We start from the raw sequence: 15704 nt of genomic DNA, 5'->3' as shown, positions 1-15704 counted from the left end.
CTTGCTACATATGTAATGCTGTACTACAAAATTTCATAGAATCATAGAATATCTCAAGCTGGAAGGGACCCATAAGTATCCAACTCTCTTCTCCTCTCAGGACTGCCTAAAACTAAATCATATGACTAAGATCATTTTCCAATTTCAAACCACATTTAGATTCGTCTTATTCAGAATTCAAGGTTATCCAGTTCAAGTTATTTCCCTACACCTAGATGCCAAAAAATAGAATTTCAATGTATATCTCAAAATTACATCAAATATTTGCTTGTATGTTCTTCAGTAATGAACATAAAACCATTTTTTTGTTAGTAGTGTCCTTAAACACATGTGGATTGAATTAATAAGCTTAGAGTAGGAAGTAGGTTCAGTTTCTGTTTAGCTGCTTCCTTCTGTCTGAATCAAGAAGATGGAACTGCAAACAGCATCTATAAATCTTGTGTCCTTGTATAACTAGGATGAAATGTGCTAATATGACTCTCCTGTAAAACAACTAAAAGACAAATTGTTATCTAAATAGAAATAGAAGAGCACTCTATTGGATTTATCAGCCTTGAAGTTCCAGACCGTCAGAAGTGGTTTTAATATTATTTTTCCTTTCAGTGCAGTCTCTTGAACTTTTTTTTTTATTTCTTTTGCGTGTATATATCTCAGAACTATGCTCACCTGGAACTTTTGCATTTTAAATAATATTTTAGGACTTACTTTTAACTTGGATTTGAAGAAATCATCTAGGTCTGAGCAGTCTTCCTCTAGAAATGTGCTTGTAAGCGCTGACTCTTGTAGCTAGATTTGTGTTTCTAGAAAACCATTGTGAAATCCTTTGCCTGTAGTAATATGTAGGCTGTCTCCATTTGAGGAATCTAGAAAGAGACCTACGTAGCTTGCCTCTACCACAGTTTGGGATATTGTGCAAGCCTGCTTCGCTGTCCTCTGGAATATCAGCAGTCTCTGTCTCTTGCACTTTGATACCAACTAAAAATAAATTTGGTGACTCTTACTTTGCCTTTAGAGATCTTGATACTGTCATTGGGATTCTGTACTGTTACCAAATCCATCTCTTCACATCATTGGTATTGGTGACTCTCTTCATGATGCTAATTTTCATAGGACAGATATTAACTCTAATGAATAATGCAGGTACATCTGCTCTCCTTTAGTGACCATTACTGTCTTTCATAGCAGAGAAGACAGTGTAGTGTATTAAGCAGCACGTGTAGGACCACACTGCAGCTTGGGCAGTCTAGGTTTTATTCAAGGTTCCGCAGCTGACCTGCTCGTGAACTTTGAATAAGTCATTTCATAATGTAAAAATGTAATGTAAACTGTAAAAATGTAAAATTTCTTTTGAAAAATGGGGGTAATAGTAATGGGGGTAATAGATGAATCACAGCAGGTCATAGCTACAGTTATTGGGAATCTATGTACAGACCAACACAAAAGAATTCCCTTTATATGTTTAATCTTAAAGCGCAATCCATATTTGCATTGAGATGCTCAGATCACGTTTAGTTTATTCTCAGTATAAAGCCTTGTCAATAACAGGCCTGGAAACATGCTCATTAAAGCCTGCAGCCTGAAGAAGACAAAACAACTTGATGAGGCAAAACCATTTTTAATTACTAGTCAAGCAAAAGACTGTAACAACAGGTCAGGAATAAAAATTGCAAATTATGGTCCTTTGCTTCAGCAGCAACTCAGTGTTTATTAAAAGGCATTATCAGGGCAGTCAAGCTATATACTCGGAATATGCCCCTTACTATACCATTTGTTTATTTTAGTCATCATAAAGATAAGCATGACTTTGTACTGTCTTCTGGTGACATCATTGTGGGTGTTCAAGACTTTTCCAGATTCTTCCAATTTTTTCAGTGAACCTTCCTGACTTCTAGCATTTTTGCCATTGAAGGGAAGGTGTATTTTCTGCAACAACAGAAATTTCTTTTTGGAAAGTAGTAATGGTAATAGCAAATTATCTAAGTACCAAGAAAATGGTGATGCTCGTTGATTCTGCACATAAGAATTGTATCCTGAAGTCTTGATCTTCAGCATTTTTTTCCCTACATATTGAGCCATATAACACATAAAGAAAACAAGAAGTTTTGAATGGGGAGCTTACATTCCAGTACAGTGTGTTTGTTTTATTATAAACTTCTTCATTGTATCAAAGATTCATTGCTGTAGTGTGGTGCACTTCAGGAAAGAGAGGAGATAAATTTACTTTTACCTTGAAAGGTCAACTGAAATTCACTGTGTCAATAAAAAGAAAAGAGGAAAACCTGGACAGCAAGCATTCTGACATGTAAATATTTTGGGGGGCTTAGTTAATGTGAAGGAGTTTTTGTCCAGCTCAGGTGCTGATTTCTAAAAATTATGGAAATTGGAAGAAATGCACATTTCTTCATAAACATGCTTTTATTTCCAAACATGTAATTTCGACCAGTTGCTTCACTGCTGATTGATTATTCTTGAACATTAACTAGATGCTATAAAATTTTAACATGTAACATTCCTTAGCTGTTAAGTACCTATGACATAAGCCTTGTTTTGTAGGAGAAATTCTTTATGGGATTCCTTACAATCTGTCACGGACTTCCAAAGTTACAAAAAGATGTCAATATTAGTCTGAAATGAAATTATTTTATCCTGGAATCTTTTGATATCTGCTGCTTAAAAATTGAAGTATGTATTTTAATTAATATATATGTCACATTGACAGCAGAAATTCCCCCATCTTGGGGTTTTTCGTCTTCACAAATCTCCACAGCATGTAACCTTCAGTGTTTCTTGTGATGTTTGTTCTCCATATGAGGTGCAAATAGTACATAACAAAGTCTTGTAGTAGCGTGGCAGTTTTGTAAGTTAGCAAGTTAATCAACCCTTGCCCAGTGATGAAGAAGCTAGAAAACTTTGGAAAGTGAGGAATTTTTTTAAATTTTTTTTTAAGTGGCTAATTAATATAAACACTCATGTAGAGGCTGACAAAGAATTTCTGGAAGAATGTGAGGCATAATGTTGCATGATTAATCAATGTCAAATTACTGTAAAAAAATTAAAACAATGCAGAAAGCTTTTATTTATTCTCAATTAAATATTCTTTATTCCTGATTGGTTTTCACTCAATTTGCATAACAACATAGGGTAATATGCATTTCAAGCAATTTGGCAGGAAAATGAGTAAGAATTAAAATAAAATGTAAAATCAAGAAGTGTTCTGCTGTACTTGTACAGCTGTACCTGAAGTGTTGATATTTTGGCCAGTGCAATTAATCTTAAATTCCCATGTTGTGTTTGTTTATTTACAGAGACCACTATAAAACAGAATATGAAAAAAGACTGCATGATGAGTTGGAACAAATAAGGTTGAAAACAAATCAAGAAATCGAGCAACTAAGAAGCACTTCAAAAGAGATGTATGAACGTGAAAACAGGTAGATAAGATGCAAGCAATAACCTAATTAGGGCAAAAATAAGCAAGTACTGTTTTGTGCTTAGGTATAATCCCAGCTGACTGGCTTTTTGGGAGGTGATCAAAATGTGAGAATTTAAGTTCAATTATAAAAATGATGAGAATCTTGTAAAAACTACAATGAAATACTTGTACAGTAAATGTATAGAATCATAGAATGGTTTGGGTTGGAAGGGATCTTAAAGATCATCTAGTTCCAACCCCCTTGCCATGGGCAGGGACACCTTCCACTAGACCAAGTGGCTCAAATATATGGTATTATATTTATTATTAAATGGTGGACATCCCACATTGTCAACGAGAAGTATTATTAAGAGTCATGTTCTAGATAAACATTAGTGATTTGAAGTTTGTTCAGATGTATAATGTTAGTTAATGAATAAAAAAATGTGTTGATTTACCTGTCGTGGTATATGGGCAATCTTGAAACTGTGCCGGGAAACCAGAAGAGAAGGTGTTGATGCAGAAAGTAAAGCAGAAAGAATGACAGGAAACCAATGAGACTTAATGCCCTTGTAAAATAAATCTATTTGAGATTGTTTACAGCATTATGATTCAAAAAAGCATTGGTTTCCTGTAAATGATTATAAAAGCCTGTTTTGAAGAAGATCCTAGTCCTGCAAAGATCTGCACATTGCATTTGGTGTGTGTGTCATCTTGTTGAATTCCATGGAATTACATGCAGAGTTAGGCACATACATCAGTCTTTAGGGATCTAAGGATTTGGACTTTTGGCACTGGATTTATTTTTGAGCTTGTTTTTTGCCCCTTTTATTCCTTTAAAATGGGAGGAACACTTAATAATTCATTATAACTTCATTGTAGATGTCCTGAAAGTGTCTTGTGCGGAGAAGGAAATGACTGTAGTAAAAAGATATTTGTGGCATCAGCATCTGTTCCTCTAATAGGTAGTTTTGGTACTGCTTGGAAGAGTGAAAAAAGAACATGACTCCTGCTGTCTGTCTTCCAGTCAACTGAAAGGTTCTAATTAAAAAACAGTTACATCATTGTGTAGTTTTGCAAGTGTGAGTAAAATATATATACACACAAACATACATTCACACCACTTCCTGTATGCAAATCTATTTTGAATTACAAAGTATGAATTTAAACCTCTATTGTTTGTGGAGATATAATAAGGGTCTATATATCATTGAGAAAGCTACTGAAAGATATTTCATTTGTACGTGGAACCAATTTACAGAAGTTTTGTTCCTCATTTTGAAATAATTACATCCGAAATGTAAATCCCTTAGATTTGGCTTCATACGTTGCAAAAAAGGATTTTTAGCGTATGCTTTTTCTATAAAATAATAAAAATTCCACCATAAGTCAGTGTTTCCCAGTCTGAGGCACCTCTCAATGGCAAGACAAATGGAATCCCAGTTGTGAGCGATTTATTTCAAAAGCTAATATAGATGCCCTCATGCTTCTACTTCCCCTCCTCTGCCCTTATCCCACCTTTTTTTTTTTTTTCCTATACCTGTTTATGACTGTGTAGGTAGTATTCCTGTCCCATTTTAGAAGGGTACTTTCACTTGCTAGATACCTAGCAAGTACAGTCCACATGGCCTGTACATGCAACCATCAGATAGGTGCTCTGCCACTTTTAAAATTGCAATCACACAATCTGAAAACTGGCAGTGTTTCCTAGCTCTGTTGAAAATATTTCAACAGAAGTTACATCGCATCTGTGATTGTCTTGTTGGTCGAGTAGTACCTCTCTTGTGTCTTTTTTCCTTCTATTGCATTTTCAATTGATTAGCTATTCAGTTAAGCAAAATAGTTTATTGTCTAAATGAGTAGCTGTACATCTCCTACCACTGAATTTTTATCCCGCTTCCCTTACTCTAGTCTTAAGGACACAACATTGCACTCTAACTCTGAGACATAATATGCTTGATCTTAATGCTGTTAAAATTAATCACCATGTTCTTATATTTTGATATGAATAGATTTTAAAGAATCTACTCTCAAGATCAGTCCCTGAATCTCATTGGTAAATCCTGTAGTACAGTGACTCCATTTTTAAAGAAAAATTTGTTATCTTTCTCTTATAGCCAGTTAGCTGTTACCTAATTCTGATGTTGATTCTTCATAAGTAACTATTTCCTATTCATATGAATTACTTTGAGTTCAGAAAAATACCATTGATAACATTTCCTTAGTCTAGAAAATAGTCTTTCATCCAAAAATTAGATCTTTGGTGTGGCTAAAATGACCTAGGATAACATTTACATGGGCTTAGTAGTTTTCCATTTACCTCTATATCTTGACTTTTCTCTTGTCTTCAAAATCTGCTTGAGACTGTAATTTCACTTTGCTTTAAGTCAAAAAGTTCCTGTGGGGAAGGGGGGGAAGGAATAACTTCGGTGGGAAGAGCTGAGTTGCATCTACATTAACAGTTTAGTTCAGATGAAGAATGCGGTTTTGAAGTGAAACCCCCCAGTCATTGCTATCTGCCTCACAGTTTGTGCTTGGATTTGCGGTACTGTGCTTACACTTGTAGCAGATGAACAGGATTCCTTTTAGAGTAAACTAAATTACAAGCAGTCTCTAAGATCATCTAATATATTCCAAGTGCTAGTGAGTGTTCAGGTCACAGGAGCAAACCAGGAGTAAAGTAAAATCCTCAAAAACAGTCATACGTAGATGTCTGATCCTCAACAACCGCTATTTGCTCTGCAACTTAGCTGTTACTGTGTTGCGCTAAATAGTGGAGACATTGCAATGTTATGCTACAGGCAGGCTATAGATTAATGGACTACTAATACCTATATAATTTTTTAACACAAATACTACATGTCTTATTCTTCATATGATACTATTCTCATTTGCGACAGTGAAATAAGAATGAGATAGTTTGCAAGTCTTGAGTGGTTCTTGGTTAAAAAATTGAAAAAGTATAGATTGATTGCAGTAAAGTGTTTGTGTTATATTTTGGTTCTGTGCACATCAAAAATTATGTCAGCAATAGAATCCAGAGGGAAACACCAATGATATGAAATAATCTATATATTGGACTAACCAGCAATTAGTTGTATGTGGAAGTAGGTTTTCTACACCTAGCTAATCTTCTCCTACTCTGTCATAAAAGTTGTAAATCATGTCAGCTATGAGGTCAGCATTCCCCTAGTTATTAGTGAAGTACCAAGCAAAATTATTGGAATTTATTTAATTCCTACAAAAATTAAATAATTTACAGTTCTAGTATTCCAGAATTATTTATATATTTCTACATATAAATAAGTGGTTTGATCATTGATTTTAGAATTTCAGAACTGGAAACTTTGCTGGTATATATGAAAGTAATCTGAAATAAAGCCTCTGTAATGAATAGGCATATAAATAGACAGACCCCTCTATCATTCTGAGAACTGAAGAAGGTAGCATTGAAGCTAAGGTCAGTCAGTAGTAATTGATGAAGCAAAACAGTCTTTATCCTAACAGATTTTTGACAGAATAACTTTTGTTTCGTTCAGAAATTTGAGAGAAGCAAGAGATAATGCTGTCGCTGAAAAAGAAAGAGCAAATATTGCTGAAAAGGATGCTTTAAGAAAATATGATCAACTCTTAGAACAGTAAGTATCTTTTAAAATGCATATAAAAAAATCTAAAGGTATAACTATATATCTAAGGAGTTTTTAGTTAGGAGGAATGACTGCTTTGGCTTTCTGCTTGTAAAGAATTAACTGAATTACAAACATTTTGTTTAAATGAAGTTACAGATTTAATTCTAGTAGCAATTTTTTTTCCATTACCAGTGCAGTAACAATGTGAAAGTTTGATTGTTCTCCTACAATCCTGTAAAGACAAGCAAACAAAATTATACATCTCATAATAAGATTGTGGATTTCATATTGTACAGTAGCAGTGGTCAAACTCTGAACCTATTCTGTTGGCTTTTTTCTGTAGTTGAAAGTAGAAAATTACCTTGGATGATAACTTCAATAATAGGTTTTGTAAAGTGTGGATAGAGAGAAGTAGTCATAAACAGTTATGCTTGCTCAATGCTTCTTTTCATACTGCCGTCTCTTCTCAGTCTTTCATATTGCATGTATAAAATATAGTGCCTATACAAATGTACGATTCCATTCATATGGAGACGGAAACTATGATTGATTTCCTGCCTGTGTACAAGCGGTCTTACTATCCTGGTCTGCAGCACCTTATCTTCACTTTTTGTAAATTTAGAATATTAGATATGGTAAATTATGAGGTAATTTAAAACTATGGACATTAGTCAAAGCTGTTCAGGGTAAGTTTTTCATGTGTCCTTAATTTTTGACTTGATTCATTGTTTAATCCACACCTTTTTTCTAAAATGAAAAGGTCAGTTCATTAGCCAACTGTGCCACCAAGTCATCTACTCAGAGAAAGTGCTTGATGTGAACTAGGTTTGCTTGGAATTGTTTCTAATTACAAGTGGTAATCTGTTAAAATGTTGTACCTTAAGCATAGGCATAAAGTAATTAAAGCTTTTAAATTTTTATGTGTAACTCCTAAATTGCAGTAGTGATATTAGTGAAGAAATAGCATTGCCCCAGCATAGCCACAAAGAACTGAAAAAATGTCAGCGGTAACTAGTGGTGTGAAACAATAGAGGTAGTTGTAGAGTGAACAAGATGGGTCAGAGGACTTGATATCCATGCTGAGTTTCAGGGGTTTGACTATAAATTCTAGTTCGGGCTGAATGGGCCCAAGGGTGCTGAATGCCTTTTAGTGGTTAGAGTGCATCGTAGGTGTTCTTGGATTCTCAAAAAGGAATTCAGTTAGCAAACTCTTGAGATGGCTCCACAATGCAAATCAAAATGTGGAAATCAAAGCTGGTTAAGTGGAGACAACCAGGAAACTGGGTTCAAAACTGATCTCCTGAGTCAAAATAAAATGCTAATTTAAGTCAATAATGTGTTTGTTTCTGATGAGACTTACTATGATATGTGGGGAGTTCATATCTAACTGAAAGCTCTTCTGGAAGGTAGGTCTGGCATATAATTGAGTATGCACACTTAATTGTTTTTAATGAAAATACCAACTTTATAAAGGTATAAACAAAGGAAACATAAGACAAGATTTTAAAATGCAAGCTTTAGAGAGGAAGAAAAGAAAGTTATCTTGTTTGGTACGCTCATGCTTCTGTCCTCCTGTAGCTTTTCCTAGTGATAAGTTCTCCAATTAAGTAAAACTCTCCTTTCCTCAATTTAAATAAGTTAATAAGTTTATTAATACTGTTTTGGAAGTTCCTCAGAAGATTGTTTTTCAGAGAAAAAACTCTTGCTTGGGAAAATGGAAAACCCATACCCTTCTTCAAAATGTAGGTGTCTCTCTTGAAAACTACTTCCCTTCTAACCACAGTACCGGCGTCAAGACCGTGACTTCTTCTACATTCCAAATCATCTACCTAAATGAACTGCAAAGTAACAAACTGGCATGATGAGATGGAATAAATGCCTTAATTTAAAAGACCCCCAAATTCTGAATTTACAATGGACTGATGTGTGGCAGTTCTGTGGAACAAAGAAATTCTCTAATATCACCAGAACCCCCTAAGATAAAAAAGGCATAACTGTGTTGTCCAATTCTATATTTAAGTGATTATAGCACTTAGTTCTACTTCACAGAAAACAAGGTGACTCATCATAGTTACTACTGGTATCATAATCTGTATAAACAAACATGTTTGAAAGCTTCAGAAGTGTGTGGAATGTTGACTGGCCTGAATGGGGGTTAAAGCCCCTGGCAAATCTTGTGATCAGAAGTGCAACTAATACCCAATCTTCTAGTCAAGTGCAGTTATTTTCAATTTTCTTTCTGATGTTTGTGATGGCTTCTTGTAAACAGCTGTTTACAAATGCCAAGAAAATACCGAAGTGGTAATATTCATGAAAGAGTTATATTGACAAAGAATCTGCTGTTTCAACTTCAAAGTAGATCACTATAATGTCAGGATGTAAGTTTTGTTCCTCTCTTTGCTATTATACAACTGTAAATCCTGTGTGAGAATCCATGTTTCATTTCCCTGTGACAATGCAAAAACCAACTGATTTGATATTTTGGATAAAACTGTGGTAAATGTCACACATGTTCTAAAAAAATTATGACAAAATGGAAACATTTTCACTTTGTTTTAAACTGTTGACAATGTGACACAGACTTTTTTCTGAGCAATATTACCTCAGTTGAAAGTGTCTCGGGATTAAATGAGGAGAGCAATTCTGTGATAGCTCCATCATGTAGTGCGTAGGAATGTGTAGATATTAAATATGCTCCAACTTTTCCTTCTCTTGAATATTCCTGGAGTGTTATTTTCAAATTATTGACTGTTAATCAGTTACTAACTTCTCCTTGCCAAGAAAACCCAAACAACCAACCCAACAAAACAACAGCAACAAAAAAGCAGCACCAAAAAGTAGAACAAATACATCCTGGCTTCCTATTGTTTTTTTCCTACTGGTTAAATTTTCTGGTTTCATGTTATGTGCAATGACAAACTGAAATGGTTCCTTTGTTCAAAGTAGACTCCAAGGTCTAATATGGGGTGAACTCATACAAGAGGACTTGACTTCAGGGGATGCCTGCAGCAGCCATCTCTTGCATTAGATAGTTTACTTCCTTTAAACCTTAAGGAGTGTAATTTCTTTTTCCAGGACCATACAGCTCAGCTCTATCAGTGGAAACTTGTTTAAAAATTCCAGAATTACTGGTAACACAAGGGAAATTGATAGATGGTGTGATTTTACAAAATCTTATTTTTCCTAGTGACAGAAAAGTCTGTACTCTGATACAGTTGATTGCTGCCCATATGTTCTACTCAAGGTGATTTTTTTCTTTTCCTTTGTAATGATAAAATGAGAAGTGTAGAAAAATGAAGAGGAAACAAAATAGATACACAGTAAACAGAAAAAGAATATTCAAGAAAATTGTGCAATCGCAATACTGTTCCTTCAACTTTGCAGTGGGCACTATTTATATATAAAAAAACAAATCAGTTTTGTAAAAGCTAATGGGAGATTTAAATTCCTGCTTCTGTCTATGAGGTAATAGGATATTTTTAAGTATGTACATTTTTTTCTTAATATTTGAATATGCACAGATGATGAAAGGGCATTTTTAAGCAATGTTTTTATGGTTGGGTTGAGTAAAGTCAGGATATTGGCTACAAAAATATAGAGTCTTAGGTTTGTTCTATAAAGATTTCAAAGGATTTTGGATTATTTAAACATTTCTGGATTGATGTATATAGCTCAGCTATTTAAAACTATTAGATATATAATGGACAATCTGCTACAGGTAAATATATCTTTAGAAGTATTTTTAGTGTTTCTATTCAGAAATGCCTTTCTCAAATAAGAAGCAAAATAGAATAAAGTCATTGACATTTCTTGATAGCAATTGTCTATGCTTCATAGGTTGAAAAAAGTATGCAAAAAGTTCTCTATGTGTTTGTGTTTACCTATTTAATGCTTTTCTTTCCAGTCAGCTGCAAGATGTGTATACATTTGAGAGACTTCTTTTAGTCTATCCATTAACCTTTATAATTTGAATCTGGTTTTTGACCCCTATTGTCTTTGTTCTTCATAGTTGTAATACTTTTTAGAATTCATTTGAAGGTGAGATTAATGCTATCTGATTTTAGTCATCTGTCTTAAACTTTGTAGAGGATGGAGAGAGGTGATCAATCCTGTTAGTAAAATGAATGTTTAAATAAGATGAAATTCAGATCCTTGTATCTTCTTATTAATTGCAGACAAGCCTAGAGGACTATCTTAGATGAGAAGATAATTGGATAAATGTACTGAATAAATAAATGTTCTACTTTGCATTTAGAATCTCTGCTGAGTATGCAGAAATCACATTATTAGATTAACATTTATTACATTATATATTCATTGTTAATAGAAACATTAAAATTAATTATTGGCCACTTCTATTAGCATGTTTTTATAATCCAGATGTTGCTAACTGCAATGACATGATTCTCATCTTAAAATTATTACATCAATGTATTTGTGTGCTGGACTTATTGCTAATACTTAAATAAGACCCTATTATCTCTTCAAGAATATTTTTATAAAGTGAGGATTTAAATAATGAAGAAAAAAAAAATCCATGCTGAAAATTTCTGACCAAAATATTTCTTTGCCAAAGCTACCATAACCCTATAAAAAATACTGTCATAGCCTTTTACTCCCTATACATGGCTGCTACTTTTGTTTACGGAGCGCTTTGTACTCCTTTGAAGAGCTATGCAGGTCTTGAAAATTACTACTGCTTTAAAACTTCAAGTTTTAGTTAACCTCATTAGTGTTTTCTAAAGTACTTTTTTTTGTAGTAATAATTTGCTGCTGCTGTATTCATTTATGACTTCTATACTATGATGCGTATGCATAACTTTGATAATGCTTAGGATTTGTATCAGAATAAAGCTGAGCCCGTTATTGTTATTGTTAGACCTTGTCCAGATTTCAGCCCTAGCCAATGTAACTGTTACACATTTCCCATAAAAACTACCTTCATCTTGTTCTCCTGATAAGAAAGTTAAGTATGAGGTGCAGCTAAAAGGATAAAAGGTGGATATCATGGAAATTGCTCAGACATACCATCTTGGAAATTCAGAATCAATGTAAAGGCGGCAGCGAAAGGACCAAGAGTGATAGTATGATGGAAAAGCAGAGAAGAAAAAGTCCATTTCCCAAGTGACTGGGTCTAGTTTGTTTCCAAGCTGTAGAAGCAGCACTGAAATCCATAACAAAAACAATTGTCTGCATCCTATATTTTCACTGAAATGACTAGGGAGGCTCCTACTCTTTTTCCCTTTCTTCTGAAGATATGTTTATTTGGAGTTCACATCTTCATGGATGATTTTAAGCTGCTCTCTAACAAGCGATTGTCCTTTAGTGATGTTTCTGCATAAAAAGAAGTCTGACGTATCTCAAAGCCTACTTCAGATTGCACTGTAACTGGAATGCATTTTAATAAACAGAAGGAGAAAGCCTAATTCACTGATCTGATCAAATAGATGAGTAGTAGTGTTAGGAAGACTGCACACTTGCTAGGGCATGCCTAGTTGTCTTTGGTTGATCCCTAATACGGATCTCAAAAATTTTACGTTCTTAGCTAAGATTATGTTCTTCCTGAATGAAAGCTTTAAGCACTGTAACCAGTCACCTCATAACTGTAGCTGTCTTGATGTTGTAGAATTTTTAATGTCAAGACTCATAGGAATGATAAGTTAGGCTGATGGCTGACCTTTCTGAGCTTCATTACATCTGGAACGCAGACTTTGAAGTTTTGTTCTCTTACTGTGCAAGGAATGTTCAATGATTATATTTATAGCTCTAGAAATCTTTTTATTTAAGTTTCTTTTGCCCCAGCTCCTAAGAAATAATTCTCACAAAATATTACTAGCCTCTGAAGGATACTTTGGGAAGGTTGTAATACGAACGTATCCTGATATCATAAAGATTTACCTTAAGCCTTGACGTTCTTATTTTACCTGTTCATTTCCTACTAACCAAAATACCTTAATCTTAAAACATTATGATTAGTAAAGGCAAAATGTTAAAATTCTGTGATGGCTATTATGCTGAATACCTAAGAAACTATTTACTCTTAAGTCCTTAGTGTTTTTGTTAGCCTGGGAAGGTTGAAAATTTATCAGTGTCCTTTGAGAACAACTTTGAAAGCAGTTACAAATTCCTTCAAAGAGGCATTGTGTGATATAAGGGCGCTGCTGCGTAGTCTTCATGTATTTCTTGAATTACAGGGTTGAAACTTCCACTGCAGCCCATGATTTTGCTATGATTGTTAGTATCCGTCATGTATACACACATTTTTGTGATTCACGGTGTGCAGCTTCTCATTAACGATGAACACTGACAAGATAAGCCAATAGCGGTCCTTTGAAATTCGTTACCAGATAATGTTTTGGGTGCTAAAAGTTTACATGGGTTCAAAGGGAGACTGAAAAAGCTCAGAGATACTTAATAAGTAGGAACCACATCCAGTTCAGGAAATCTTTGCGATAGAAATAGTTGAACACTAGTGGGAGAGGATTAGGGAGGAATAGAGTCATAGAATCACTTCGGTTGGAAAAGACCCTTAAGATTATCAAGTCCCACCATTAACCTAGCACTGCCAAGTCCAACCACTAAACCATGTCCCTGAGCACCACATCTACACGTCTTTTAAATACCTCCAGGGATGGTGACTCAACCACTTCCCTGGGCAGCCTGTTCCAGTGACCAACAACCCTTTTGGTGAAAAAATTTCTCCTAATATCCAATCTAAACTTCCCCTGGTGCAACTTGAGGCCATTTCCTCTTGTCCTATCACTTGTTACTTGGGAGAAGAGACCAACACCCACCTGGCTACAGCCTCCTTTCAGGTAGTTGTAGACAGTGATGAGGTCTCCCCTCAGCCTCCTTTTCTCCAGACTAAACAACCCCAGTTCCCTCAGCTGCTCCTCATAAGACTTGTGCTCTAGACCCTTCACCAGCTTCATTGCCCTTCTTTGGACATGCTCCAGCACCTCAATGTCGTTCTTGTAGTGAGAGGCCCAAAACTGAACACAGGACTCGAGGTGGGGCCTCACCAGTGCTGAGTACAGGGGCACAATCACTTCCTCAGTTCTGCTGGCCACATGTGGTTCTTTTTTTAAAGATTATTACATATATCAGGTTATCTATGCAAATAATACTTATTTCTGGAACGTTTCTAACCATCTGAGCTTGAATGATTAAATTTGTGTGTGAAGCCCCTAGCAGCTTTAGGTAACTCAAAACATTAACACTTCAATGGCAGATTAGAAAAGAACCTGTTTATAGGAAACTCCCAGTACACTGTTTTTAGAATACAGAAGAAAAACAAGTTACTAATAACAACATGGCCATAAATTCATGCAGTGATTGTTAGCTGCATGTCTACCAAAACTGTGTATTATAATGCCTGTTCAAAAGCTAAATTCTTCAAAGCAGGGATATTTTATTTTCTATATGGCTGTAAAAAAATCTGATATTCAAATAATGGCTATTTATGTAATATATTTCAGACCAATTAAACCATAAAAATTTCTTTTAATAGTAATTATCTTCTGGAATTACCTTCTGAATCTGTGGTTACATTCTGATTGCCCTCTGGAAAAGGATGTGATGCTATGCCATACCTGGACAGCTAACTGTTGAAGAACAATCTGTCCGAGCAGGTGTTTATGTGGCTTGAGAAGGAAGCTACAGCTTTGTAATCTTACAGACCTCATAGTAAACTCATGGGAGACTCTAAAATATTAGTCATGAAGACTATCATTCATGAGAGAGAGTTTTGGGCTGAGTTTTGGCCAGAGCTTTTCTTCTGCAGAATCACATTCAAAATGTTGAGAAAAACGTTAGGTGTAACTGGAAGCCGAACTACTGCGCTCAGCCTGGTCCTCACTTGCATGGTGGTGGTACCTGTTTCATGTACCTCATGAATAAGCAAAGCAGTAGCATATTGTTCTGGAATTGAGGGTAGCTAGTCCATTTGTAAATTAATAAATGAAGGACCATGAGTAAATGACAAACCATCATACTGTGTTCATGAACATGCTACCAAAAGTGTTCCAAGGTACTGTCAGGCTGTAAGCTGCAGGGACCTGTTTGCCTTTGGCATTATTCTATCCGGCATCGAGGATGTGTAATTAATCTCGGTCATATTGAGGACTTCCCAAAAGAGAGAGACAGTATGATATTTACATGTAGTGCTCACAAATGATGAAACCACCATTCACAACTGATGGAACAACCGTGTGAGGCCTTGGCAGCCTGTTTGCTGCTTTCTCTCTTCATGAGATGCCTTGTCTGATCACCGGTGCCTTGATGAGAGAATGGGAAAACCAGGGTTGGAGGGCTGACTTCCCTTTTGTATGGTCTTGTTTCTAGATAAGATTTCCTGAAGAATGTATCCCAGACTTTGTCAAGGTTGGCTCAGAGAGTTGTTTACATTCAGGGAGAGCAGTAAATTTTTTTTTTGAAGCTACAAGCCTTCAGCACTGAAGTATTGCATCACATATTGGATAGTGGGAAGGCCATGTCCTTTAGTTTACTCAGTGCAAAGCTATTTAGATAATTTTTACAGCTGTTTGTGTTTATAGCTAAATGATCTAAAGGCACAGTTGTGTCTACTTATATGACTATCTGAGTAACTCTGTAAGAATACTCTGTGAAACCAGCAAAATGAACGTGCAGTTAATGTTCAGTGC

The 15704-nt window shown here is 35.2% G+C and overlaps 1 protein-coding gene across 3 annotated transcripts in view; it reads left to right on the top strand.

Annotated features, from left to right (window-relative positions):
• The window catches only part of PIBF1 (progesterone immunomodulatory binding factor 1), a 131421-nt gene that overhangs the window by 28826 nt on the left and 86891 nt on the right, over positions 1–15704 (top strand). For all 3 annotated transcript variants that reach the window (XM_054833583.1, XM_054833574.1, XM_054833593.1), the window contains exons 9-10: positions 3306–3431; positions 6952–7050. In XM_054833583.1, the coding sequence (XP_054689558.1) occupies positions 3306–3431; positions 6952–7050 (225 nt within the window). The remainder of the gene's footprint in view (positions 1–3305; positions 3432–6951; positions 7051–15704) is intronic.

The sequence above is a fragment of the Grus americana genome, chromosome 1, assembly GCF_028858705.1.
Source record: "Grus americana isolate bGruAme1 chromosome 1, bGruAme1.mat, whole genome shotgun sequence".
In the NCBI taxonomy this organism is placed as follows: Eukaryota; Metazoa; Chordata; class Aves; order Gruiformes; family Gruidae; genus Grus; species Grus americana.
Note: the sequence above shows the minus strand (reverse complement) of the source record. Positions and strands in the feature narration are given on the sequence as shown.